Source organism: Delphinapterus leucas, chromosome 6 (assembly GCF_059928025.1).
Source record: "Delphinapterus leucas isolate spDelLeu-1000000601 "Yukka" chromosome 6, BTC_Dleu_Yukka2, whole genome shotgun sequence".
Taxonomy (NCBI): Eukaryota; Metazoa; Chordata; class Mammalia; order Artiodactyla; family Monodontidae; genus Delphinapterus; species Delphinapterus leucas.
The window spans coordinates 82,721,840-82,749,531 of NC_143134.1; the positions used below are offsets into that span (position 1 = coordinate 82,721,840).

General features: G+C 36.2%; 1 protein-coding gene across 1 annotated transcript in view; it reads right to left on the minus strand.

The window, feature by feature from the left end:
• Positions 1-27,692, minus strand: part of GNAQ (G protein subunit alpha q) — a 292,728-nt gene that overhangs the window by 51,850 nt on the left and 213,186 nt on the right. The window contains exons 4-5 of the mRNA XM_022573465.3: positions 20,483-20,611; positions 17,685-17,814 (exon numbers count right to left, since the gene is read on the minus strand). Coding sequence (XP_022429173.1) covers positions 17,685-17,814; positions 20,483-20,611 — 259 coding nt within the window. The remainder of the gene's footprint in view (positions 1-17,684; positions 17,815-20,482; positions 20,612-27,692) is intronic.

Genomic DNA, 27,692 nt, shown 5'->3' on the forward strand with positions numbered 1-27,692 from the left:
CTTTATAAAATGCAGATTCCCCGATAAAAGATAAATTCTTCTCTTTTTTAAAAAAGGGAGAGTCAGGTGGTACTCAAGAAAGATCCCAGCTGGTTAAGTTTGGCCATTGAAGTGGTCCGATTCTTCTGGCTTCGAGCTCACAGCATTTTGAGCGTCTACAATGTAGAGCTTTTATTTATTTTTGAGCTTTAAACCCTCTGCATCTGCTCCATCTAATATGAACAAACAAGTGTTGAGATAAAAACGTAGCCTCATAAAACTGTCTCCCTTACTTCAATGAACTCCTTAATTTGCATTATCTCTAAAAGCTGTCTCAGTTTTGAAGACATTTGCAACAAACTGACAGAAAATGGATGTTCTCTAATACAGCTAAGCTTCTTTGACTAGCCATTTGTACTTATTTCTCTATTCACTTCCACCTCCATTTTATGCTTCTTAAAGCAATTAGGAAAAGAAAAGCAGGCTAAAAAGCTTAAAAAATATAAATCAGATTTAACTGATAAACTTAAAAAAAATAAGACTTCTTAAACTTTTGAAATATCTATGCTGTGGCCATACTGTGTGGCTTGAGGGATCTTAGTTCCCCGACCAGGGATTGAACCTGGGCCCTTGGCAGTGAAAGCACAGAGTCCTAGCCACTGGACCACCAGGGAATCCCCAGTGTCTTTGATTTCTTAATCCACACAGTTTATATGTTCATGGAAAACACCAGAAAATGCAGATAAGGAAAATGAATGAAACATAAAAACAAAATTGCCCTTAATCCACCCATTCAGAGATAATCCCTGCTAACAGTTTTACATTAACCTTCCAGATATTTTGTATGCATCTATAATAAACACCTGTATTATATCGTTAAAATAAGATGCATTTTAAAATTTGTTTAGATCATTAAAATATTAAATAATAAAATAACTATTAAAATGTAATAAATCCTTAAAAATGATTTTAGGAGTCATGTAATTTTGAAATTATTTCTTTATGTCAATATATAATGAACAACTTTCTATCTAGTATTAATTATACATCCATATTATCATTTTCAGTATCTAAATAGTATTTTATTTTTTAGATATACTCTGACTTCTTTAGCCAATCTCCTACTATTGAATAATTTAGTTGTTCTCAATTGTTTACAATTATATACAATGCTGTGATGGATTGTCATCTACATATCTTTGGGACTTATAACTAATTAAACAATTAGTATAAATCCCTAGCAGTGGAATTAACTGGATCAAAGGGCATAACCACCTCAAAGGATTTTACAAATTACCATACAACTGGCAGATTTTACCAATTTATCCTCCTACCAGCGGTACATAAGAATGTCTATTTCTCGACATCCCTCTTTCTTTTTAATCTTTGCATTTCTAACAGGTAAAAAGGCACTATCACACATCAACTGCGGTTCTATGATTACAGAATGGTCAGATTTACCTTTAAAATTCGATTTAGAGAAGCACATATGGATGATGGGAGCAAGGGTTGTAACATACGCATAATGGGAATAAAAAAGGAGAAAAAAGAGAGGAAGGAACAGAAGAAATATTTGAAGCAGTAATGACTGAGAATTTCCCCAAATTAATGTCAGATGCTAAGGGCGATAAATATCAAAAAACAAACAGAAACATGTAGACATATTATATTCAAGCTGCAAAAAATCAAAGATAAAGAAAAAATCTTAGAAGAAGCCAGAGGGGAAAAAAGCTCCTATAGATTAGCAAAGATAAGAATTACATCTGACCTCTCTTCAGAAACCATGTTAGCAAGAACAGAGTGCACTGATATATTTAAAGTGTTGAGAGAAAAAAATGACCACCGTAGAATTCTGTACCCTATGAAATTATCCCTCAAAAGTGAAGGAAAAATAACAACTTTCTCAGACAAACAAAAACTGAGAAAACCTACTGCCAGTAGATATGCCTTGCAAGAAATAATAAATCATTTAGAGAGAAAGAAAAGGATGTAGGTCAGAAACTCAGATCTACATGGAAAAAGAATAAGTGAAGGTCAGATAAAACCTTTCATTTTTCTTATTCTTAATTGATTTTGAACGGTTTGTTCAAAATAATACTACAATGTATTTGATTATGAATGCTTATATATATGCTTATGTATTCTTATGTGGAATGAATGACAGCAATGATACAAGAGACTCAAGGGAGGAATTAAGATTATTTTGTTATTATACGGTACTCACACTACTGGTGAAGTGGTATAGTGTTATCTGAAAGTGGACTTGTATTTGTTTTAAGTGTATATTGCAAACTCTAGTTGCAACTACTAAAATAAGTGAAAAATATATATACAATCTATATGTTTAAGAAGATAAAATGAAACCATATAAAATGTTCAATTAAAACCGTAAGAGACAGAAAAGGAGACAAAAATAGGAACAAAGAACAAGGGCAAAACAGTATCAAATATGGCTGATATTGATCCAACCATATTGATAATCACTTTAAATGTTATTGGTCTAAATATACCAATTTAAAAACAGGAATTATAAGAGTGGATCAAAACACAAGACCAATTGTGTGTTGTCTACAAGGAAGTCACTTTAAATATCCAGACACATGTAGATTAAAGGTAAATGGATGAAGAAATATGTACCACACTAACACTAGTCAAAATAAAGCTGAAGTAGCTATATTAATTTCAGACAGAGCAGACTTCACAGCAAGGAAAGTTACGAGGAATAAAGAAGGACATTACATAAAGATAAAGGGCTTAATTCTCCAAGAAGACATAACAATGCTTAATGTACATGCACCTAAAAATAGAGTGTCACAATATGTGAGGTGAAAACTGATATAACTGCAAGGAAAAAGAGATAAATCCACTATTGTATTTGTAAACTTCAACATCCTTCTATCACAAATGGACAGATCCAGCAGGCAAAAAATCAGTAAGGACATAGTTACTCAACAGCACCATCAATCCACTGGATATTACTAACATCTATCGCCTTCTTCATCCAAAAACAGAAACAGAACAGAAATCCTTCTCAAGCTCACATGGAACTTTCACAAGATAGACCACATTTTGGGTCATAAAACATACCTTAATACATTTAGGATATGACACCATGTATGCTCTCAGACCACAATGGAATTAGACCAGAAATCAATAACAGAAAGATAGCTGGAAAATCCCAAAATATGTAGAGATTAAAAAACACACTAAAGGGGAAAAAAGAAATTTTAAGATAAATTTTAAAATATTTTGAACTAAATGAAAATTAAAAATTATCAAACTTTGTGGGATGCAGAGAATATAGTGCTTAGAGGGAAATTTATAGCATTGAGTGCATATGATAGAAAAGAGGAAAGAACATACAAGGTATCAGACAGAAGAAAGATCAATCATCTATGCTTCCACCTTAGGAAGCTAGAAAAAGAAAAGGAAATCAAATCCATTTTAAGTAGACAAAAGGAAATAATATTATAGCCAGGCTAACTGAGAAAAAAAGAGAAGATACAAATTACTAATATCAGAAATGAAAGAAGGGACATTATTACAGACCCCATGGACATTACAAGGATAATAAAGGAATACACTGTGATTCCCACAAATTTGATAGTCTTCATGATATGGATCAATTCCTTGAAAGATACAATCTGCCAAAACTTATACAAGAAGAAATACACAATCTGAATAGGTCTATATCTAATAAATAAATTGAATCAACAATTAATAACCTTCCAAATCAGAAAACAAAAGGCCCAGATGGATTCATTAGCGAATTCTACCAAACGTTTAAGGAAGACATTATGCCAATTATCTATAATCTCTTCCAGAAGACAGAAACAGAGGAAAAACTTCCTAACTTATTCTATGCGACAGCAGTACCCAAATATCAAAAGCAGACAAAAGATATTACAAGAAAGGAAAACTATGGACCATTATCTCTCATGAACTTAGATACAAATATACTCAACAAACATGAGCAAATCAAATGCAACAATGTATAAGAAGAATTGCACACACCATGTCCAAGGGGATTTATTCCAGGTATGAAAGGATAGTTCAGTATCTGAAAATCAATGAATGACATCCATCACATCAATGGGCAAAAAAAGAAAAGTCACATGATCCTATCAATTGATGCAGAAAAAGCATTTGACAAAATCCAACACCCATTCACCATAAAAATTCTCAGCAAAACTGGAAACAACGGGGAACTTCCTTGACTTGATAGAGAACACCTAAGAAAAACCCTTACAGCTAACCTCATGAGAAACTAGAAGCTTTCTGGCTAAGACTAGGAACAAAGCAGGAATGTTCCCTCCCACCACTACTTTTCAGTACTGTAGTGGAAGTCCAACCTAATGCAATAAAGTAAGAAAGGGAAATAAAAAGTATATAATTTGGGAAGAAATAAAACTTTTGTTTGTTCACAGATGACATGATCATTTATATAGAAAGTCTGAGAGAAGTGATGACAAAAATCCTGGAACTAAGAAGTGACTACAGGCTGGTTGCAGCACACAAGGTTAATGCAGCATACAAGGTTAATACAGCATACAAGGTCACTTGCCTATATACCAGTAATGAACAAATGGAATTTGAAATTAAAAACACAATATCATTTACATTAGGAGGAAAAAAATGAAATGCATAGGTGTAAATCTAACAAAATATGTACAAGATCTAAATGAAGAGAACTACAAAACTCTGATGAAAGAAATCAAAGAACTAAATAAATGCAGAGCTATTTCATGTTCCCAGATAGGAAGATTCAATAATATCAAGATGTCAGTTTTTCCTCACTTGATCTACAGATTCAACACAATCCCAGTCAAAATCACAACAAACTGATATCAACAAACTGATTCTAAAGTTTATATGGAGAGGCAAAAGACCCAGAATAGACAACGCAATATTGAAGAAGGAGAATAAAGTTGGAGGACTGATACTATTGGACTTCAAATCTTACCTATAAAGCTGTCATATCAAGACGGTATTGGTGAAAGAACAAATAGAGAACCCAGAAATAGACCCACATAATTACGGTCAACTAATCTTTGATAAAAGAGCAAAGGCAATAAAATGGAGAAAAGACAGTCTTTACAACAAATGTTGCTGGAACAACTGGACATCCATATATTAAAAAAAAAAAAAGACTCTAAACACAGATCTTTCACAAAAATGAACTAAAAAATGGATCACAGGCCTGAATGTAAAATGCAAAACTATGAAAATCTAGGATGAAAATCTAGATGACCTTGGTATGGCAATGGTGCTTTAGCTACAACACCAAATACACAATCCATGAAAGAAATAATTGATCAACTAGACTACATTAAGATTAAAGACTACTCTGCAAAAGACAATGTCAAAAGAATGAGAAGACAAGCTACAGACTGGGAGAAAATATTTGCAAAAGATATAACTGATAAAAACTGTTATCCAAAATATACAAAAACCTCTTAAAATACAACAGTAAGAAAACTAACAACCAGATGAAAAAATGGATACCTGAACAGCTCACCAAAGAAGATATGCAGATGACAACTAAGCATATGAAAAGATGCTCCATACCATATGTCATTAGGGAAATGCAAATTAAAATAAAGAAATATCTCTACATACCAATGAAAATGGCCCAAATCTGGAACACTGACAACACCAAATGCTGGGGAGGATGTGCAGCAACAGTTTTCATTCAGTGCTGGTGGGAGTGCAAAAACGGTACAGCCACTTTGGAAGCCAGTTTGGTAGTTTTTTACAAAACGTAACGCCCTCTTATCATATGATCTAGCAATTGCACTTGTTGGTATTTGTCGAAAGGAGTGGATAACTTATGTACACACAAAAACCTGGACATGGATGTTGATAGCAGCCTTATTCATAATTGCCAAAACTTGGAAGCAACCAAGATATCCTGCTGTAGGTGAACAGAATAATACACTGCGGTACATCCGGACAATGGAGTATTACTCAGCACTAAAAGGAAATGAGCTATCAAGACATAAAAGGACACGGAGGAATCTTAAATGCATGTTAATAAGTGAAAGAAGCCAACATGAAAAGTCTACATTCTGTATAATTCCAACGTAGGACATTTGGAAAACGTAAAACCCATGATACCACAATGGTGAATACATGTCATTATACATTTTTCAAAATCCATACACTACACAACAGAAAGAGTGAACCTTAAAGTAAACTATGGACTTTGAGTGATAATCAAGTGTCAGTGTAGGTTCACTGATTGTAACAAATGTACCAGATGTAACAAACCTCTTGTTAGGATGATGATAATGGGAGAAGCTACACACACATGGGGGAAATTGCTGTACTTTTCGCTCAATTTTGCTGTGAACCTAAAACTGCTCTAAAAAAATTAAGTCTCTTTATATATAAAAAACAATTAGACTCCCTAAATATCCCTTCCCCCCACCGTTCCCCCCGGTAACCATAAGTTTGTTCTCTAAGTCTGTGAGTCTGTTTCTGTTTTGTAAATAAGTTCATTTGTATTATTTTTTTTTTAGATTCCGCATATAAGCGATATCATACTTCTGACTTACTTCACTCAGTATGACAATCTCTAGGTCCATCCATGTTGCTGCAAATGGCATTATTTCATTCTTTTTAATGGCTGAGTAATATTCCATTGTATATATGTACCACATCTTCTTTATCCATTCCTTTGTTGATGGACATTTAGGTTGCTTCCACGTCTTGGCCATTGTAAACAGTGCTGCAATGAACACTGGTGTGCATGTATCCTTTTGAACCATGTTTTTCTCCAGATATATATATATAGTTAGGGAGTTTGGAACTGACATGTACACACTGCTATATTTAAAATGGATAACCAACAAGGACCTACTGTATAGCACAGGGAACTCTGCTCAATATTACATAACAACCTAAAAGTGAAAGGAATTTGAAAAAGAATGAAAAACAAACAAATCAAAAAAAAAAAAAAACCCAATTAGATAGTAGTGATTTTGTCCAATTCAGTGAATATACTAAAATCCATTGATGTGCACACTTTAAGAGGGTGAATTCGATATTTTATGAATTAAATCTCAATAGGCTGTTTAATCTCTTCTACTATTTTTCAATTGAATCTTTTCTACTTCCTGTATGGCTGGACTCCGCTTCTGAAATACTCTTTCCTTCCCAAGTGAGTCACCCGTTCAGCAAGTCTCCCGCAAGTGTGTACAGTCTGTCCACTGCTGCCCTCACCCTGCTGCCCTCACCCAGTTTGCTGCTATCAACTGACTTCCTACTGTGCAGTCCCCATCTCTTATGAAAACACTGAGCCTCGTCTGTGGACTCACCCAGACTGAAAAGCAGGACACTAGCACTTCTGGTTTGCTTCTTGCATAACTGCTTTATTTCAGCAAAGAACATTTCTGACGTAAGAAAAAAATCTTGATGACAAAAAGAATAATTCAACAGGAATATGCAAAAATTTCAAACTTATGTACATAATAATGAAGTCTCAAAATATAAGTGTGGAATTTAAAATATAGACAAGTTTACAACCAAAGTGGGATATTAAATAAAAACAAAAAAAACAGACAAACAAAAAAACACCTCAGTCAGTGAGGGGAAAAAAAAACCCTACACACTGTTTTTCAGATGGCTTTATTTTTTTCACCCCCAAAAGCGAGAGGACATTTTTTTCGTTTTTTTCAGGGATTCATTTCTGTATACAAAATATTTATATAACACAGGATTGTATATCATATATCAAATGACTCTGCCAATGTATGCAATTTTTACTTTACAGGTATATTTTTGCTCTATTTATCTAAAAGAAATATATACCTTAAAATAAAAGTTTAATTTAAATATTTAAAAATTTTCCAACGTTCCCAAATTACATAAATGGGTAGTTGCTCTCCAAGTGATTTCAGTATCAAAGAAAAATCACATGCTAGTGGTTAATTATTTATGTTTATAATGTTAAAATGCTGGTGTTAATATTAGCATTTAATTTTTATACACATTTAGAGTAAACAAAATAAAGGTGGAACTATGCAAGTAACAATTCAAAACCAAAAAATTTATAGCAAATGTCATGTTAAAATGTCCATTTCAAAAACACAAATGCTTACGCACTACAATTGGGAGGAAAAATTCCTTAAGGAGGACATGTAAAGGACAAAGTTTAAAAGACCAATAAACTGAGCCACACCAAAACGCACCATTTAAGGCAGTAAAAAGCAAGTCACAGAGTAGCAGAAGTTATTTGCAATATAGATAACATACAAAGAGCTTGAATCAAGAATATAAAAAGGACTCTATGGGGACTTCCCTGGTGGCATAGTGGTTAAGAATCCACCTGCCAACGCAGGGCACACGGGTTCAAGCCCTGGTCCGGGAAGATCTCACGTGCCGTGGGGCAACTAAGCCCGTGCTCCACAACTACTGAGCCTGCGCTCTAGAGCCTCCAAGCCACAGCTACTAAGCCCGTGTGCCTACAGCCCGTACTCCGCAAGAGAAGCCACTGCAATGAGAAGTCAGAGAGCACCGCAACGAAGAGTAGCCCCTGCTCACAGCAACGAAGACTCAACGCATCCAAAAATAAATAAAAAATTCAAAAAAAACCACAACTGATTTCTTTAAAAAAAAAAAAAAAAAGGACTCTATGTTAATAATGTTTTTCCAAAAAGTCAGATCAATAGAAAACTGGCAATAGAATCAAATAGGCACTTCAAAAAGAGGACACCCAATGGTAAAGAAATACATAAAGAACTCAGTCTCATTATAATCAGGGAAATGCAAATTGACACCACAGTGAGATGCTACTACACACCCATTATAATGATTAAAATTGAAAAGCTGACCATATATATCTTTGTTAGCAAGGATATTGGTCAACAGGAACACACATGTACTGTTGGTGGAAGTGTAAACTGTTTTCAAAGTTCAAACTGGTAGTGTAGTCGGTTGAATGGTGACCCCCTCAAAAGGTATGTCCATGCCATAACCCCTAGAACCTGTGAATGCAACCTTATTTGGAAAAAGTCTTTGCAGATGTAATTAAGTTAAGGATTTTTAGATGAGATCATTCTGGATTATCTACTGGGCCCTACATCCAATGACAGGAGTCCTTTTAAGAGACAGCGGAGAAGACAAAGACACAGACAAGAAGGCCATGTGAAGACAGAGACAGAGACTGGAGCTATGTAACCAGAAGGAATGCCCACAGTCACCAGAAGCTGGATGAGAAAAAGAAGGGATCCTCCCCCCTATAGCCTTCAGAGGGATTTCAGCCCTGCTGATACCTTGGACTTCTAACCTCCAGAATTATGAGCCAATAAAGGTCTGTGGTCGTAACCCACCAAATTTATGGTGATCTGTTACAGCAGCCCTAGAAAATGAATATAGGCAGTATCTAGTACAGTTGAACATATACATTCCCTGTGAACTCTAATCAGGAGAAAATCAGGCACATATAAGGCAAAAAACATGAAAAGAATATTCATATCAGCATTATTCATAAGAGTCCCGAAGAGAAAACCACGCAGATGTCCATCAAAAATAGGATGGAAAAATAAATTGTTGTATATTCATTTAATTGAATAATATAAAGTAATAAAAATGAAAAACTGAAGCTACACAACATGGATTTATCTAATAAACTTATTCTGAACACAAGAAGGTAACACAAAAGAATTCATTTACTTTCATTTATATGAAGTTCAAAATACGCAAAATTAATCTACGGTGTTAGAAGTCAAAATAGTACCCTTGGGGAAGAGGGAACGGGGTGGTTTTAATAGACATAATGCTAGAACCTTGCACCCCAAAATTTGAAATCACAATTTTAAGTGCATGTGGAACATTTATAAAAATTGACCACTTCAATGACAAAAGCAATGTCCTAAACAATAAATGGTGACATTTATGGATGGTAACATTCAATACTGTAAAGTTGAGAAACCAACCTCAAATTTACCTATACATTTATTAAAATTCCAATCAAATTTGTGTTTTGGTATTTGATAGGCTGATCTTAAAATTCAAATGAAAGACTAAAAAACCAAGAATAGCCAAGAAAATTCTGAAGAGCAACAAGGTAGGTAGACTTGATACTCTAGATATCTAAACTGTTGATCTGATAACTTTTATATTGCTACAGGAGTAGTAAATACATCAATCAAACAGAGGGCCCAGAGAAAAGACCCATGTGTGTAATAAAACTTGACTCACATCTCAAGTGTCATTAATATTGATGGGAAGAAGGACTACCAGATGAGCTAACAAAATAAAAAAATACATCTGCTTAAAGTCCTTCGAGTGCTAAACAGTAGTGAAGAAATACCAGGTCAGAATTTGGGGAAGGACAAGTCTGGAGAAGTGAGCCCAGGCTTTGGGGCCACTTTCCCATGGAGGTATTTGCTGATTCTGGAGATGGCAGCTGAGAGGCCTGAGGGGATGAGGCTCTAGTGAACCATAACTGCTTTGTCCTAGGCTATGCACTGGGAGTGAGGGTATGCCCAAGGAAACAGGCACCTGCAGCTCAGCTCTCTAGCCACCGAAAGGGCTAACATGAAAAAGACTGACAATACCAAGGGTTGGCAAAGATGGGAAGTGACAGGAACTTTCTGACATGGCTGGCAGGACTGTAAATTGGTTCATTCACTTTGGAAAATACTTTCACCTTATCTACTAAAGTTGAAGATATGTATTCCCTACGTGCCTGCAATTCTACTCCTAGGTATACAGCCAACAGAAATGTAAAGCCAGGTACATCAAGGGACCTTTACATGAATATTCGCGGAAACGTTATTTGTAATATTCCCATCCTGGAAATACATGAAAAGTCTATACTTACTAAAATGGATAAACAAATTGTGGTATTTTTAGGCAACAGAATACTATATGGCAATGTAAATGAATGAGTTATGTAAAATATATATACCTTACAAACATAACACTGAGCAAAAGAAGCCAGACACCAAGGTTTATATAAATAGCATACTGCTTTTAAAGGTCAAAAAACACACTATTTGATTCCCTTTGTGTAACAGTTAAACACTAGTAAAAACTATAGTGTTCAGGAATGCATAGTTAAGCATTAAAACTAAAGAGAGAAGCAAAGAAGTGATTACCTTACAGAACTGTGGTTACCTGCTGGGGGAGGGGCACTAGCAGGGCTTCAGTGGTCTTCCAATGTTCTATTTCCTGACAGGGGTTTTGGACGCACAGACGCTTTGCGATAAACCAATGCTCTGCACGTTTTTTGTATTTGTGTACTTTTCATATATCTTTCATAATTAAAAAGGTAAGAAAACAGCAGTGGAGATGGATGACGGATTTATTATTCAATACATGGTATTGGATCAACTGAACAGAAATACGGCAAGAATATATTAAATCTTTACTTCCTATCACACACAGAAATCAATTACAGGTGTATAAAAAACCTAGGAAAAGCAAAAACCTTGTAAGTTTTAATAGAAAATATGGGATGGATCTTCATATTCTATGGAATAAAAGTAATTCCTGAAGAAAATACAATAATACAACCAATAAAGGTAATGAGTGAGCTGACCACATTAAAATGAAAACTCTTCTATAAGATAAAGTGAAAAGACAAACCACACACCAATAAGTTCTATATGTATAACCAGCAAACAGTAATAACCAGACTACTTAAAACTGCGTATGTATCAACTGAAAAAAGAGACAACTCCACTGGGGATTGGGGTGAGGGAGAGAACAGGCAAGGGTAGGAAAAGGTGATCCATATTACAAACAACCTGGCTGGCTGAGATGAAACATGGTAGCACATATTCACATAATGGAATGAGACGGTGATCTAAATAAATGAATTAGAGCCATGTGTTGCAACATGAAAAAAATCTCTAAAACAATGTTGAATTAAAAAAAAGGACAAAATGCAAAATAAAATCATTTTATAATAATAAAATTTATAATCATGCATACTATTTAAAATCCAATATTACATATTCCTTATCAACACATATGTATATAGTAAAAACATGAAAAAAATATGCTTAGGAATGATAAATGTTAACTTGAGGCCAGTGGCTTCTTCTGGGGAGGGAGAGAAAGGAATCAGGGAAGTTTACACAAGGACTTTGATTGTATCTATACCATTTTATTTCTGTGAAAATAAAGATTTAAAGCAAATATGTCAAAAATTTCAAGTTCTCTATAATTTTATAGTCTCCTGTATCACTGAAATAAAAACAAAGGTAAACAAAATCCACTTCCCTAGCTATTCTCAGTTTTATTCTTACATCAAGCTGTGGGTTTAGACCCCATGTTACTGGCCCATCACAAACTTTGATACTATGGCACCAACTTACACTGAAGGAAGCTTAAGAAACAGGCCTCGTGATTCTGATATTTGGCTTCCTGGAGGGGAACCATCATGGATATAACTTACTACCTCCTGCAGCATCTCTGTACAAAGTTAGGGAATAGTCACTTGGAGGGCCCAGTGCCAGGAGAAGCTTTTTCTTTTTATATAGACACAGTGAATCTTGTAACAGACCATGGTTACTTCCTTTTATTGGTTGTTAAGAGACACTTGACTAAATCTATGGACTACCACTAGGAAACGTACCTGATTTGTATTTTAATTCTTCATCTCACTCTCCAATCCTTACTGTCCTTTCATCCAGATTTTTCAGGTGATTTATTTTATCCTACTGTGTGTATGTGATTATGTACACACACACACACACACACACACGGAGGCATATAATATAAAGGAAAAATCTGATAGATTTCTATTATATTAAAATTTAAAACTTCTGTAGATCAAAAGGCACCATTAAGAGAATAAATGGCAAGCTACAAAGTGGAAGATGTTTGCAGTACACATGACAAAAGGTTCACATCCAAGAGTGTAAGGAACTCCCACAAATCAGTAAAAATAAAGATGGAAAATTCAAAAGAAAAATGGACAAAGTTGGTAAACAGCAGAGCTAAAGTTCCAGCCTGAAGTCTTACTTCATTTTACTTAAAAAAATTATCATTTCACGTATTTGTAATGCCATCACCTAGCAACAATGACAATCACGCTTTACACTTTGGTCCTGGTAGAAAATCTTCCGTTTTCTTTTTTTTTTTTGGGGGGGGAGGTGGGTGTGCTAATAACCTTCCCTATAACAAGTGTATATATGTAATTTGTTGTGATTACAGAAATCAGATTATACCAAATATACTACTTTGCAATCTTTTTCATATAATTCATCTTCAAAAAAAAAACTATTGCACAGATTACACTAATATGGGTTCCATATAGTCTTCAAAAGACTTCCAATATACATTCACACAAAAGGTGTCCCTGTGTGTCTGCTTCCCCACACGCTTACCAGCACTAAGTGCAGGTCTCTGGTTCAGACTCATAAATGGTGATCAGAATACTTCCTTCTGGCTTCCTTCAAGCATTGAGAACAAAGCAATTAAGGAGGAGTAAAATAATGAGCAAACAGAAATGCCAGCTAATGAAAAGGGTGTGGAAAGGAGTTTAGAAAAGAAACAGTGGCTGAAAACGAACAAAGGAATGAGGAAATGGGAAAGGGGTTAAATATAAAAAAAGTAGGGCGCCTTTCAGGAATATTCTTGTTAATCAGGCCATGACTCTGAGTCGTACACTAAAGACTGAGGGGCAAGATGTAGTTTCTGATTTCATAATTTGATTAAGAGTCAATAAAGGAGGGCTAGAACCAATCCCATTGAGACCGGATATCTTAACCTAAGCTCGCTCTTTTGGAGTTCAAATTTCTTCTCCTCAATTTTTAGTCAGTTTCCTCCCCCTAGAGCTGAATTTTATCTGGAGAAAAAATTCCCAAACTTCACTTGAAGTTTTTAGAGCAGAACAAAGTACATGTTTCACACTTTTAAAGAAAATGTTCAGACTCTGGTTGCAGCTGAATAACTTCAAAATGGCTTCATTTTAAAACTCAGTAGAGGAGAAATATCTGAAGGAAATATGTATTTTAGATTATTTGTTTTAATCTAGTTTACTTACTGGTAAAGGATCTCTGGCTGGTCTCATGTGAGTATAACAAGAGTTTAGAGGTGGAGAAGAGGGGTTTCAACTCCTGCAAGGTCAGGATTTTCATTCTACCTCTATGTTCTTGGCCACCTTTAACAGTTCCTCTTGCTTTTCCTCTCAGTTTATCCCTAACTTCTGGAAGACACTGTGAAGCAGGGGAAAGAAAGCTGGTCTAGAAGGGGAGGAATGGGGGCCCTGAGTGACCTGGGCCATGGGCCTTAATCTCTCCATTCTTGTATCCTCAGCAAACCTGATCTTCTCACTTCACGGGAGGTCAGCTGGTGAGATTCAAATAAGTAATGGTTTAAGCAAGTTTTGAATAGGCATAAAGCGCTAAGGTATTATAAATGTCTACTCTCTCCTTTTATTATTCTTTTTTAAATCAATCGAGCAACTCCAAGAATCAGATTTGAAGGATAAATGTTTATGGGAATCCATCTTGGTTCAAAGGAGGACCTGGGGTACAGGGAACTATCTCGATATTTTAATAAAACTAAAACCTAATTGCTTGTGACCATTTCAAAAGAATTAAGGTAAGTTAGAAGCATACATTCAAAAAGGAAACATCGGAGAAAAGGGGCCTAAGTCCTTGGGATTCTATAAAAAGCTTGGTCTGTAAGACAGTCCCTGAGTCAATATCTGAGAAACAAGTTTGTATTAGTGCTCAGATACTCATGTAACAGAGAACCACAAAAAACAAGGACTAAAAAAGACAGAATCTGGATACACACTGATGAGCTGAAATATGTTATGTGAATGCCTTATTGTGTGCTCTGGCTCTCAGGGGTACTGAAATAATGTACGCGTGAAAGCATTACAGCAGAGTAACTGGCTCCGCGCTGGTGTGCTATCAAAGGGAAACCAAGACAGCATCGAAGGAATATGTAAATCAACACAGCTCTACAACCCTGATTATGCTCACCCACTATCTGATAACATATTTCCTTCTTTGGAGGAAAAAAAAAAAAGAAAGAAATTCATTCCCCAAACTCTTGGGAGGCTGAGAATCTAGACAGACAAAAGCACATCTACATAAAAATTTTGAAGATTAATACATAATAAAAGCCAAAGCAATAATCTAAAATAAAATACTTCCCTTAGCTGCTTTTGCTTGTGGTCTGCAATGTATTTTCCACAGTTCCCCAAGATAAAAGGGAGACTGTCAGTATCCATTTCCAGGTTTTTCTCACGAATATATATCAAGGGAAGTACAACAAAGTCTGCTTTGGATTAAAGTTATGAACATCAGATTTCAAAACCAAGAACAAAATGTTTTAGGAGTCTATTCCAGCTTTGTCTCACCAAATCCTGAAAATGTGGGGAAAGTAGAATTCTATAGTTCTGAGTTTTTTTAATGATTTAAGAAAGTAGAGAGGCAATGACATTTTCATATATTATTATAACAGGAAAAGAAAAAAGAATAATGGACTACATCCTGACATTAAAAAATACTTTTGACAGTGTTTCCTAATTACCAGCAGGGATGACTATGGCTAACATGGATGAAGAAATTAATGAGCAGTATTTTTTTCTTATTATGTTTAAGATCATCTCCAATACTACCATCAGGCTTGAGTGATATCTGCCTGATATCTGAAAAGAACACCATAAAATTACAAGGTAGGCTTTAAAAATATTCACAAGTGGTTAGGGAGTCCTAATGAACAATAATAGAGTTATTATTTTAATTTGTAGCATAAGGCATCACCACAGGAATCAAAGAAACTGATGTATTTTTAGATGTGTGTACTGCTTATACATTGAATGGCGAGTTACTGTGGAAACTTTCATTCTGTGGAAACTTTAACTGGATTTATGTGCTAGAATTAGCTGATGAGTTGCAAATTTTAAAGTGGTAAACCGATTAGCATTAAATCACAAAATATATTTCTTTATAAATAGAATGCCTTTATCTCACATAAAATGTGTATTGATAAACACTTGTTTTCCTCTAGCTATATGTAAACAGTGACATAAGAAATAAAATTATGCATGCGTCTTACAACTTCTGTGCAGTTGAAAATGTCTTAAATTTTATTTCACTGGACAGCAAACTAAAGAAAAGAAATGATGACCTTTATAACTAAGGCCTTCCTTCTCTCGGACTCTCTATTTTGACAAAAGCATCCCTCTTTTTTGAGGTCCTTTACGACAATGTTGATTTTTTTTTCCATTTCTGTATCTCTTTAGATACCCTGGTATCCAGCACATAGTAGATGAGCGCTCAAAATATTTTTTGTCTTGATTCAACATTCAAAGAAATAAAAAATGTTGTCATAGGCTTCCAAGATATATAGTATGTTTAAAATACTATACCCAAAGATTATGGAACAACTAACAGATATAAAAATAAAAATATGTATAGAGATGTCATAGCTCAAATTCTGATGGTAACTGCTTAACTCAAAGTGTGATAACTGATTCTCATATATCTTAGCATGCTCTTCAGGCACTTTGCATTACGGCTACAGAGGGCAAATGGCTGATAAACCTCATTGTTAAAAAGAAGTCCCTTAAATAGCAAGATATACATGAACAACAAAAAAAAGAACTTCTTTGATTGGTTCAAAAGCCCATATACTTGTAACCCAGGAAACATTTGAAATGCATGAATAGGTAACTCAGCTCTATATGGGATATTGGTTCATAACTCTTCATCAGTCCTACATACAAAAAAAATGCTATGTAGGACTTGATATGTATTTTAAGAGATATTAATACCTGCAGAAAAATAAAATATTTAAAAGGAGAAGCCAGAATTCTTATGTACCCAAAAAACTGTACAAAATTAGAAGTACATTTTAATATGCCAGATCTTATTTTAATCAGCTATTGGGGATACTCACTTCCTTCTCTTTATTTTCTACCCTATTAGGAGGAAATTTAATATCTACTATTGGCATGTCAGTCTGCAAACTCTGCCTCTAACAGTATAACAATGGTGTCTTCTCCATTCTCCCAATACACACCGAACTCCAGATCAAAGTCACGGTTTTCTGTGCCCCTTAATTATCCTCCACAATCAACTCTGACTCACCATGGAGCCTTTATCGTCCTAAAAATCCATATTTATACTTGTTAGAATTTCACGCAATAGGGAGGAGATGACAACACTGAATCAGTTCTCCAGACAGGCATATCAAGGATGCTTTGTCAATCACCCAGTGCTTAGTAGAGACAAAGTTATGCAGTAGCCTATAGAATTCTATAAGAGCAGAAAGGCCACATCACTAGGACACTTCTTGGCTCCAGAACAAACTGATTCAGAGCCCAGCTGCAAAGTCATTCACATTTGCCAAGAGAGGTTTTGAGTACTCTTTTCGACCCACCCCTCATACAAACAACAATTTAAACAAAATGAAAACAGAACAAAACAGGCTGACTCACTCCAACACTCCCAACTCCATCCTGTAGGAAGAAGGCTATAAAATAATGTGACAATTAGCCTAGGGATTTCCTTGTTATTTTCATTTTCAGAGCCTCCGCGTAGTGTTAAAAGTATCACATAGGGTCCAATTAGACCTGAACACACAGACCTGCTCAAACATCTTCCTGTTCTGAGTATACCACGTGGTACCACAGGGTTATTTAAAAAAATTCCCAAATCAGCAGTTAAGAAAGCAATGAAGTCAGTTTACCCCATACCCTATCATTTATCCGTCCACAGAGCACTCACCTCATTGTCCGACTCGACGAGAACTTGATCGTATTCACTAAGCGCTACTAGAAACATGATAGAGGTGACATTTTCAAAGCAGTGTATCCATTTTCTTCTCTCTGACCTTTGGCCCCCTACATCGACCATTCTGCAAGGTTAATAATATTCATATTAATAGCACATAAAAAATATCAATATAAATATAGCTTTACTTACAAACTTAGGAACCCTACTCTCTGAAGAGAATGGTCATCAAAACCAATCCAATTAACACTTATTGAACATCTACTAATTTTCTGTTACCTAACAATCAAAGTCAAGACATTCTGGGTAATAACTCATTGCAGTAATTAGAAAGTTACCTGATATACATAAAAATTATAATTTTGTAAAAAAAAAAAAAAAAATCCTGTGCCAAGCCAAGGAAAAAGGCTGTTTTACTTAATCAAGCACAGAAGAGTCAGAAACAAAACGAGTTTTATTTGTGTTCAGCTCTAATGGCAAATACTGACTTCAGTTTCTTTTCCTATAAAATGAGAATGAAGATCCTCATGTATTTCTCAAGGAAGCTACTAGGAATGACTACAAATGCATTTAAAAGATGTAAGATGCTATGTATTTCAACATGGGTGTGTAATGCTTCAACTAATTGCAAACAAAACCTCACTGATCTTCATCAGGAAGGTAAGCTTTGGGGGCTGTGTTTTCTTTCCAGTATCGACTATAATTTGGGACAGTCCAATCACATTGGGTAACATGGTGCAATTAGCCTTACGCACAAGTCAAGTTGCTAAACTGCTAGAAGTGGTATGTATAAAACATCAAGATGCTATAAGAGGCCACCATTTGAACTATACCGAGGACTTGTCTTTACACATCAATTCTGTGCTCATGAATCAACACTGGCATCAATTAATTTGAGTGCTAGTGTATACAGAAAATATCTAGCAGAACTTGGTACTGAATCCAAGTTTCTTCAAATTGCTGAATCCATAACTTGACTAAAATGTGCACAATGTTTACAAGATAAAATATTTTCAGAAAATGAGAGTTTTAGGTATAAAAGTTTGAGAGTAGGGCTCTTTAAGTGTTTGTTGAAAACTGCAGTTGTTCCTGGTATTTTCCTGCCTCTAAGGATCAAACCTAAACTAAGAAATCAAGAATCTTCCAGTGACTGCTTTGAAAAGTTTCCTATGAAACAGATATCTGAGGGGCAAAACAATGGATCCAGGGAGACCTATGAACTACAGACATCAAAACTAGAATTCTTAGGTCTTTAGAAATATTAAAATGCTAGCTCTTCTCTGATGCCACGTCAATAATATGCTCATTTATATAAAATCCTCATTCCATGAAATCCTGTCATGCTAAACCCTATAAGATGTTTTTGATGGTAGCAAGAAATTATTCTCCTAAGTCATTACTTTTACTGAAGTGCCAAAGAATGTCCTTTAAAAGCTAGTGCCCAAAATGTAGGGGAAAAACCCAAGATGTAACAGTAACCTGGTTTCAGATTTCAGTAATCATAAAGCAAAAAGAGATGAAAATCTCCATGAAATGCTCTATGTTTTCTGAAAATATTCTAACATGGTTATAAGCAGAAGGAAATTTGGTGTCTCAAGTTAAAGATCTCTAAACGCAATGAACTCAAAACTTAATCCAGAATGCTGGAGCTACAGGGAGCCTTGGTGATCATCTAATGTAACCATTTTAATGATGAAAAAAACGAGGCTCAGAAATTATTTCCAAAGTGTCACCCTCTTTATGGCTATGTCCATTAGAGTAGTGTATGGCAGCCAGATGTAACCACAGGTGCAGAGATTGATCAGAATGAAACACACAGTGCTTTGGCAGGGAATGATGGAGGGCCTGCCCATCAGGGTCACATGGCAGAGTTACATCACAGGAGTTACATTCATTTCCACTTCACAACCCTGTACTGTACGTAGTTGTCTTAAATGGATGGCTCTCCCAAGGGACTCAACTCTCTGCACCCAAAGACATATTCATATGGCCTCATTTCTCCATGTACCATGTGGTTTGTATTCTAACTAAAAGTACGTCTGAGTGACTGTATAATAAGAGATTAAATGAAAGTACATCAGTCTTGTTTATTTTTTCTCATCTTAAAAAAAATTAGACCACTTCAGCTGAAGTATTACCCAGAAAGAATGGCAGCAGTAAGGGAGAAAGTAATAAACTTTCATTCTATTTTCCTATGTAAATTTAGACTAGGTTAATCAATCCATTTCCAAAACGATGTATTTTAAAATTTTTCAGGCAACTCATTTTAGGAGTACAAAACAGCCTGCATTCTTATTGCTACTGAAAAATTCTACCTTGGTACCAGAGGACCTGGAGGAAACAACATGAAAGCTTCTGACAACCTGTAATTTCTGCTATTAATAGGGTTATAAGATAATTTATATCTTTATACAAATGTAAAAATACAGTTTTTACATGTACATGTTTTACATGTAAAAATACAGTTTGTACAATGTACAAACATTGACCTCATAGGTAAAATGATTCCCAACCAGTTTTAGTCTGGACCAATGTTTGAGTAACTTTTAACCACCAGCAAACTATTCACTGATTTCTCAGTGATTTAACCTGAAATAAGAAAGCTGTCCATACACCTTTCCTCTGCTTCCTCTTTCAGGGACACATTATTTCATTTGTGTCTCCAATGATAATAATTGTTATAAAGGTGATACTGTTTTAAAGTCTACACATGGTTTCAATATTCACAGAGTTCACAAAATGTGCTCAAGGCAGAAGAGCTGGCAAGTGGATTTTACGGACTCAGGTACTACCTGAAAATGACACTTTGTAAGTCAAAGGGGTACTCGATGATCCCTGTGGTGGGGACTCGAACTCTGAGCACATCTTGTTGCGTAGGCAGGTAGGCAGGGTCGGCAACGCGGTCCAAGTCATTAAGATAGCTGGAGGAGGGAAGACACATGAGAACGTCAGTGACACCATCACACTAGACCTGCTGATGGAAAAGGAAGGACAACAATGAATCCTAAGACAGAAGTGGAGAGAAGGAAGAAAAGTATCAGAAAGTGGTAGAGTAGCTTGGGAAGTGAAAGATACAGTCAACCTTCTGTTAGTCAGAGCAAGGCTGTCCATCTATGGATGACCAGGTTCACAGTATTTCTCTTTTCTGCTCTTACTGTCAAATAGAACCCTGACAGAACGTAAAGGGGGAGAAGAAAAGAATGAAATGAGTCTCCTACCCTCTACTTGTTTAGCAGGTCTGGTGGGTAAGCAGGAGCTTAAAGCAAATAGTTTTTGAATTATTTATACAAATGTTATTTGTATAAACAAACAGATAACAGAGCTACACATAAGGTCAGGATGCATTTTTTTGCCTTTTTACAGAACATCAGAGCCTTTTCCCTTATAAGACGGCAGCATACCATGTCCTAAACTCTGTCCAAAGCCTAAGTCATTCACAATTAATGTGAAGCCACGAGATTTCTAGTTACTGAGGCAACAATATCGAAGGCCAGATATTCCCAGTGTATAGACTCATCACACCTAAACTTTACATTTATCTGCTTATATGACACTTTTCCATTAAAAAAAGCTTTTTATTGTGAAATAATTATAGACTCACAAGAAGTTGCAAAAATATTGCAGAGATTCCCCTGTGCCCTTCACCTAATTTCTCCCAATAATAACATCTTATGTGATCATAGAGTATTATCAAAACCAGGAATTTGACACTGATCAATACTATTAACTAAACTACAGACCTTACTTGGATTTCACCAATTTTTACACACACACACATTTTTGGGGGTGTATATGTCTATGCAATTTTATTACATGTAGAGATTCGTGCAATCACCACTGCAATCAGGATACAGAATTGTTCTGTTAGCAAAAAGAAACTTCTGTGTGCTACCCATCCCAATCCTAACCCCCGGCAACCACACATATGTTCTCCATCAGTATAATTTTATCATTTCAAAAGTGTTATATTCCATTCACTTTCCATTCTCTCAAATTGCAAAACTAATTTACAACTTTAAGAATGACATAATTTGATATAACTGATGACAAACAGGTAAAAATGACTGTTCTGCATGGCATCCTCATGATTTCAAAGAGTCACTATGTTCCCTCCATCCCTGGAAGGGATGCAGCACAGATATGATTTCAAAACACACAACTGCAAAGTATATACAGAAAGTCACTAAAGTGTGAATAAGATTTAAAGAAAAGGTAGAACCATTATAGACTTGGAAGAGATTAGATCTTCAACCCCTATATGCCCACAAACAAGAGACAGTGAGTTCTGAGACATGTAACAGGGAATGTCTGGTGCGGAGCGTAACTCAGCAAGAGCACAAACACTCAGGTGACATGACTTACCCAGGATAAAGACTGTCTCGCCCTGCTATTCCTGCCTTAGTACCTAAGAGAGTGCCTGGCAAATAGTACTTAACGATTATTTGCTGAATGGATGGATGATTTCCCATGCTGAGATTTAGTTTTAGCATTATTTAAATATCCTTCTTACTAGTGGGGTTTCCATATCAATGATACTGTTAAAATTGAAACTGAGTATTGAAAAAAATTTAAGTCTCTAAGATTCATGGGATCATAAAATAGTAGAGCTACGTCTGACTTTAACAAAGAAATAAATTACTGCCTTTTTGGAGCTGTATCAATTCTTTAAGACAAAAAAGTACAATATTAGTCTGGAAATTCCTAATACAAAGCAACTATAATTAGTATTCTAGTCGCCTTGTCCCAAACGCATCAATGATTCTTTAGCTGGCAATTAGCTCTCTACTGGTTGATAGAAACCAGCCTGGTATCTTTCATTATTGTAAGAGTGGCTGGGGGACAAAAAGAGGGAGAGGCAGGAAGGAAATGTAAAAAAGGACTGGACTCCAAATTTTAGTGAATATCCTGGCACGGTCTGGGAGGTGTCTGATGGGGTTAACAAGCCCATGTTCTGGGTGTTGGCCTGTATCTCATCCTACAAATAAACCAGCTCATGACTCCATAAATGCAAAATCAACTGGGTACTCTGTATAGATGGAGTTTTTTGATTTATGAGCTCCTTGATTTGAAAAAATCGAAATGAATGTACATTTTGAAATCTGCAAGATCATCATTTATTTAACTACTATATACAAAAATTTAATTCAGAGGAATCCGAGAACTTCCAATTCACATTGGCAAGCTTGTTTTTAAATAGGCTGCCCAGTAAACCATTTCTACTCACTTCACCCAATCCAGAGGTCAGAACAGAAGGTGGCTAAGCCTTGGACACAAGGTGCTACTGTGTTCTTGTGGGAAGAGAAATCGTGGCTTTCTGTTTCTTGATCTGTTTCTTGAAGATGAACTCAACAGACTACTCGTTGCCACTTCATTTTTAAACATGTGTCCTTGCACAGGAAAATTTAAAGAACCAGCACATGAAGTGGGAGAGTCCCTGTCACACTGCACGTGAGAACCTCGCTAGTCTCTCTCCAATTCAGAAGGGTGAACCGAGCTCTGGGAAAAACACGATGGAGTAACACAGAATCAGGATATACACCTGCGACCGAAAGCCACTGATACGAGTTTAGAGGCTGTCCTAAAAATACTGTCAGTGGTTTCTCTCTGTGAACGCCGGGCACTACTGAGACATTAGCTGAATATCTGAAGCATTCATACGTGCAAGAATATTTTCCCCCTGCATCTTTCTTTTGCTCCTTTTCAATGTAAGCATAGTTCAGAGAGTAACAACGGCAACGTAACAATTAACCTATACTGGGCACTTGCTGCTTGCTAGGCTCTGCTCTGTCTGTTCATTGCCCGGGTTTCAACATATTTCAAGGCAAGGAAATGACCATTAAAGATCCTCATACATTTACAATTTACTGGAAAGTGAACTGCACTTCTTGCTTGACATTCTTGTTGTTTTGTTTTAGGTGGATGGTGGAGAGAAAGGCCCACTTCACTTGGAGTAAAAAAGTTAAACTGATCTAGTTTAACAAAAGAAAAAAAAAGGAAAAGAACTTGTTATCAAGGTCTGCTAGTTGAAACATACATTATCTAGAACCTGAACCAAACCAAACCAAACCTAGAACACCCCAAAACAAGACTAGAAAAACAAAACAGAACAACAACAAACCCCCCCAATCAAACAAAAGACACACAATCTATTTTCTCCTATAGGAAGGTCTGGGCGGCTCAAAAGCTACCCAAAACTGAAGACCTGTTGCAGATAATTTGAGAAACAAGTAAAACGTGCAGGCCAACTGGACTAGCATCTTTCACTGCCAAAGAGAGGCCAGTGTGGAGAGCTTCTGCCTGCACAAGCACCAACCCCATGTGGCCCCCTCACTCTGGGCTTCAGGACTTGGAGGGACTCACAGCACTTTTCTGCATTTCACATTTGCTTAGGGAAAAAAGCCACTCTACTGCCTTAGAAATGGAGTTCTAGCATGATGAGACTAGCATATCCTTATTTGTTGATTCTTGTCATATTCTGAGAAGAGGTAATGATGGAATAATCTCTTAACTGAATTGTACTTTCCACTGAAGCACCTCACATTTGGGGGAAAAACGCTGGCGGAATATGGAGGGCGGATGGGTTCATGTTGGATTACTCCATTCATTTAACCTTTAACTAAAAAAACACTGAGGTCTGGACAATTTATATTGCAGAGTAAATTCAGAGAGTTAATTATAGTTATAATTTGTTTTGTAGGAATGATTCTGAGTGGCTGCTGAGGTCATTCTCAGGGTGCTGCTATGGTGACAGGCACAAGGTACATTTCCAAGGCAATGTCTGTATAACAAGTGGCTGGCAGTAGCCCTCTCCTGATGTCAGAGAGAGAGAGCTCCATGGTACACACAGGACTTATTTAACTGTCTAGGAGTGAAGACTTATTTAAGATTGTCCTTGAAAATGGGTGTAGTCAAACTCATCTTACTCCAATCCATTCAAGGGAATTTAATGACTTGTCATTGCTTTGAGACATTCAATAATTGATAACTTCATAATTGACTAAAAAAAAACCCCAAAACCCTCAACATTTTCCCACAGACATTTGCCCAGTTAGGGTTCTCACACTCCATGGGGTCAAGGACCATGACTCCCTTTGTCCAAGGCTGGTCGCCGACACTCAACCAAGGGCCTGGAACACAGCAGATGCTTGACATGGGGCCCAAATTAAAACTATTTTATGGAAAACATTGTAGTGGTTAGAAAGGCAGGTTACACCTTCTAGGAGAAAACAACGGAGTGTGGCGGTTGTTAGATACCCATCTTTACATAACTACTTCTCCGGGCCGGCCTGCGTTATGTAAGACCTAAATTCTGAATTCAAATGCCTCTGACGAATATAAAGACAACGCAGAAAGGAAAGGCGGTATCCATTTAATTTCATTTAGTAGATGCGCTTCCTGCTCTTCTTTAGGTCCTGGCCACAAAATGATATAATTTGTACATCCGTTTTATGACTGTCAGTATCAAGCTTTCAGGCCTTGGAATTCCCTCTAATCCAGGGCAAACAGAGGTAGTGGCCCCTTATTAACAAACGATTGTGACACAGTATCTTTAATGGAAGAAACAGGTTTCTGATGGTTTTCAGTGAAAAGCAAGGCGACAAAAAGTAAAATTTCCATAATTCCTTTCCTACCATGAAGAAAATGCAGGGTCATCTGAAATTCAACAACCATCTTGATCATGACATTCTGGTAGGTGCTAAGGAAATGAAAATTCCCAGGATATGATCCCTGCCTGCAATGAGTTTACCAACTTGTGGGAAAAAAGGGGGTTATATGAAGAGGAGAAACAGGGGAGTTTATTAGGGAAGGAATGAATGCTTGTATATTTTGGAAAGAGCCATTTTCTGGGAACTTGTTTGAACTGTCTCTAATCCTTGGTGATTATCCACAAAACATCCTTCTCTAGCATGACTGATTTATAAGAAAGACAAGGAAATCATGCCCATTCGTTTATAATTACACCTCGTAACTGCTAAAGTCGTTATACATTTAACTTCAGTATCACATCTGGCTGCAGAAAAAATAAGAAATTCAGAAAAGGGGTATAATCCATTACTTTAAATGATTAAAAATATATGCGATAAGCTTGAATGTCACTAAAACAATATGCTCTAATCAAACTAAATATGGCATTTCTCTTTTGAATGTTTTAAAAAGAGATTTCAATTGTTCCTTAGTTTTTGACAGTAGTTTGTCAGCAACAGATTTGAGTTGACCTTCACATTTAATTTATGCTCCAATCTGACATGTAATGAGAACTTATTTTCTTAGATCTTTTTAGAAGTAAAAAGAAAAAGCCCTACTACCTATGACTGGAAAGGTAAACGAAATCTAAGCCAAGAATAACATAGAAATTAGAAATTCAAGTGGGTTTGCTTTTTTTTAAATGAAGGAAACATGAATAAAATTTAGAGATGACTCAGTAAGTAAACAGTATCATATTACAGCCGGGGTTAAAAAAAATTAATACACGTATTAGGCATACAAGCCTTAGCAATTATACCAAAAGGGCGAAAGCACCCGTGGGTGATAAGTGGAAAAAGAAATCTCTGTAATCTGTTCTAAATCCAACCAAACATAGTAAGATAACTGAATACATTACCTTGGAGCATTTAATGTAACACACTATGGGGTGTATGCTGGGGTTCTTCAACTCCTGTGTAAGAGCCTCTCATCTAGAGGCTGTATTGATCAATATAAGAGAGCTGCAGTTCAAGTCAGATACTAAGATGAAGCGAAGTTCTGGTACAGAAAATGACTCTGGGTAGAATTTCCCAGTTTTTATTATTGAAAAGGAGGTTAGAAAAACTAGGTCGACTTCATTAAAAAAATTAAGAAGACCGTGTAAGAGGCAAAGTCTTGGGGGATGTGAAAGCTAGATCATGCCTGAGTTCTTATTTGACACTGTCAAAAGCAGTGGAAGCTAAGGAGAAACTAGAAACTTATGGTTACTGTGTAGTTTCTACGTGACCACAAGGATCCAAAGGAAAAAAATAAAAGAAATTGTCAAAGTGAACTTAAAAAAAAGTGAAAGTAACAGTTCTGCAAAACTGCCGTCCTGAGGGGAGAGTCAAGTACAGGTTTTGATGCCAAGACCCAACTAAGTCCCTCCCTCCTCTGGTAGATCCCACTGCTCAGATGAGCCTGGCTGGTAACCTGGTTAGGTGGGTTAGCTGCACGAGATTTCTGATTACTTGTTATACAAACACTTTCATCTCCTTAAGAGCTCGCTCTGTGGAGGGCAAATCAACTTTCCTTTTTCCTCTTTAACACCTGGTACGCCATGATCAGAGTTCAAGGAGGTGCAGCATTTACTACAGAGAATTTGTTCATAAGAAATTATTTGTTTTCAGTACAAAATTCCAGGTTTAAAACACGATCACCTAGTGGTAGCAGGGGGGCTACAATCTCACAGTTTATGAAAGCTACTCAGGGAGAATATTCTGTGGGATAAAACAGAAGAGATCATGCATTTAAATTGTCCTTTGCCAATAAACTAAACCAACCCAGAAAATCAGATTTTTTGAAAGTAAATTAAATAGCTCGTAAAAAGATCCTATATCACTGCATCTAGTAAACAGTTTCAGTATCTTATATATGGATAGTTGATCTGAATGTCTACGGTAAAGAGACCACTCGTGTCAAGTGGGGAAGGAGCGGGGCACCTATGTGTGTGTCAGACAGACTCCAGGGCCAGGGCCACGGCCAGGCTTGGGTCAGAGCAAAAGATTCCCAAGTCTGTTGCCCAAAAAACAAATTAACCTTGTAATTAAGAGCAAAAACAAAACAACAACACAGGGGAGGGATAAATCAGGAGCTTGGGATGAACGTACACACACTACCATATATAAGATAGATAAGCAACAAGGACCTACTGTATAGCACAGGGAACTCTACTCAATGTTCTGTGATAACCCATATGAGAAAAGAATCTAAAACAGAATATATGTATAACTGAATCACTTTGCTGTGCACCTGAAACTAACCCAACACTGTAAATCA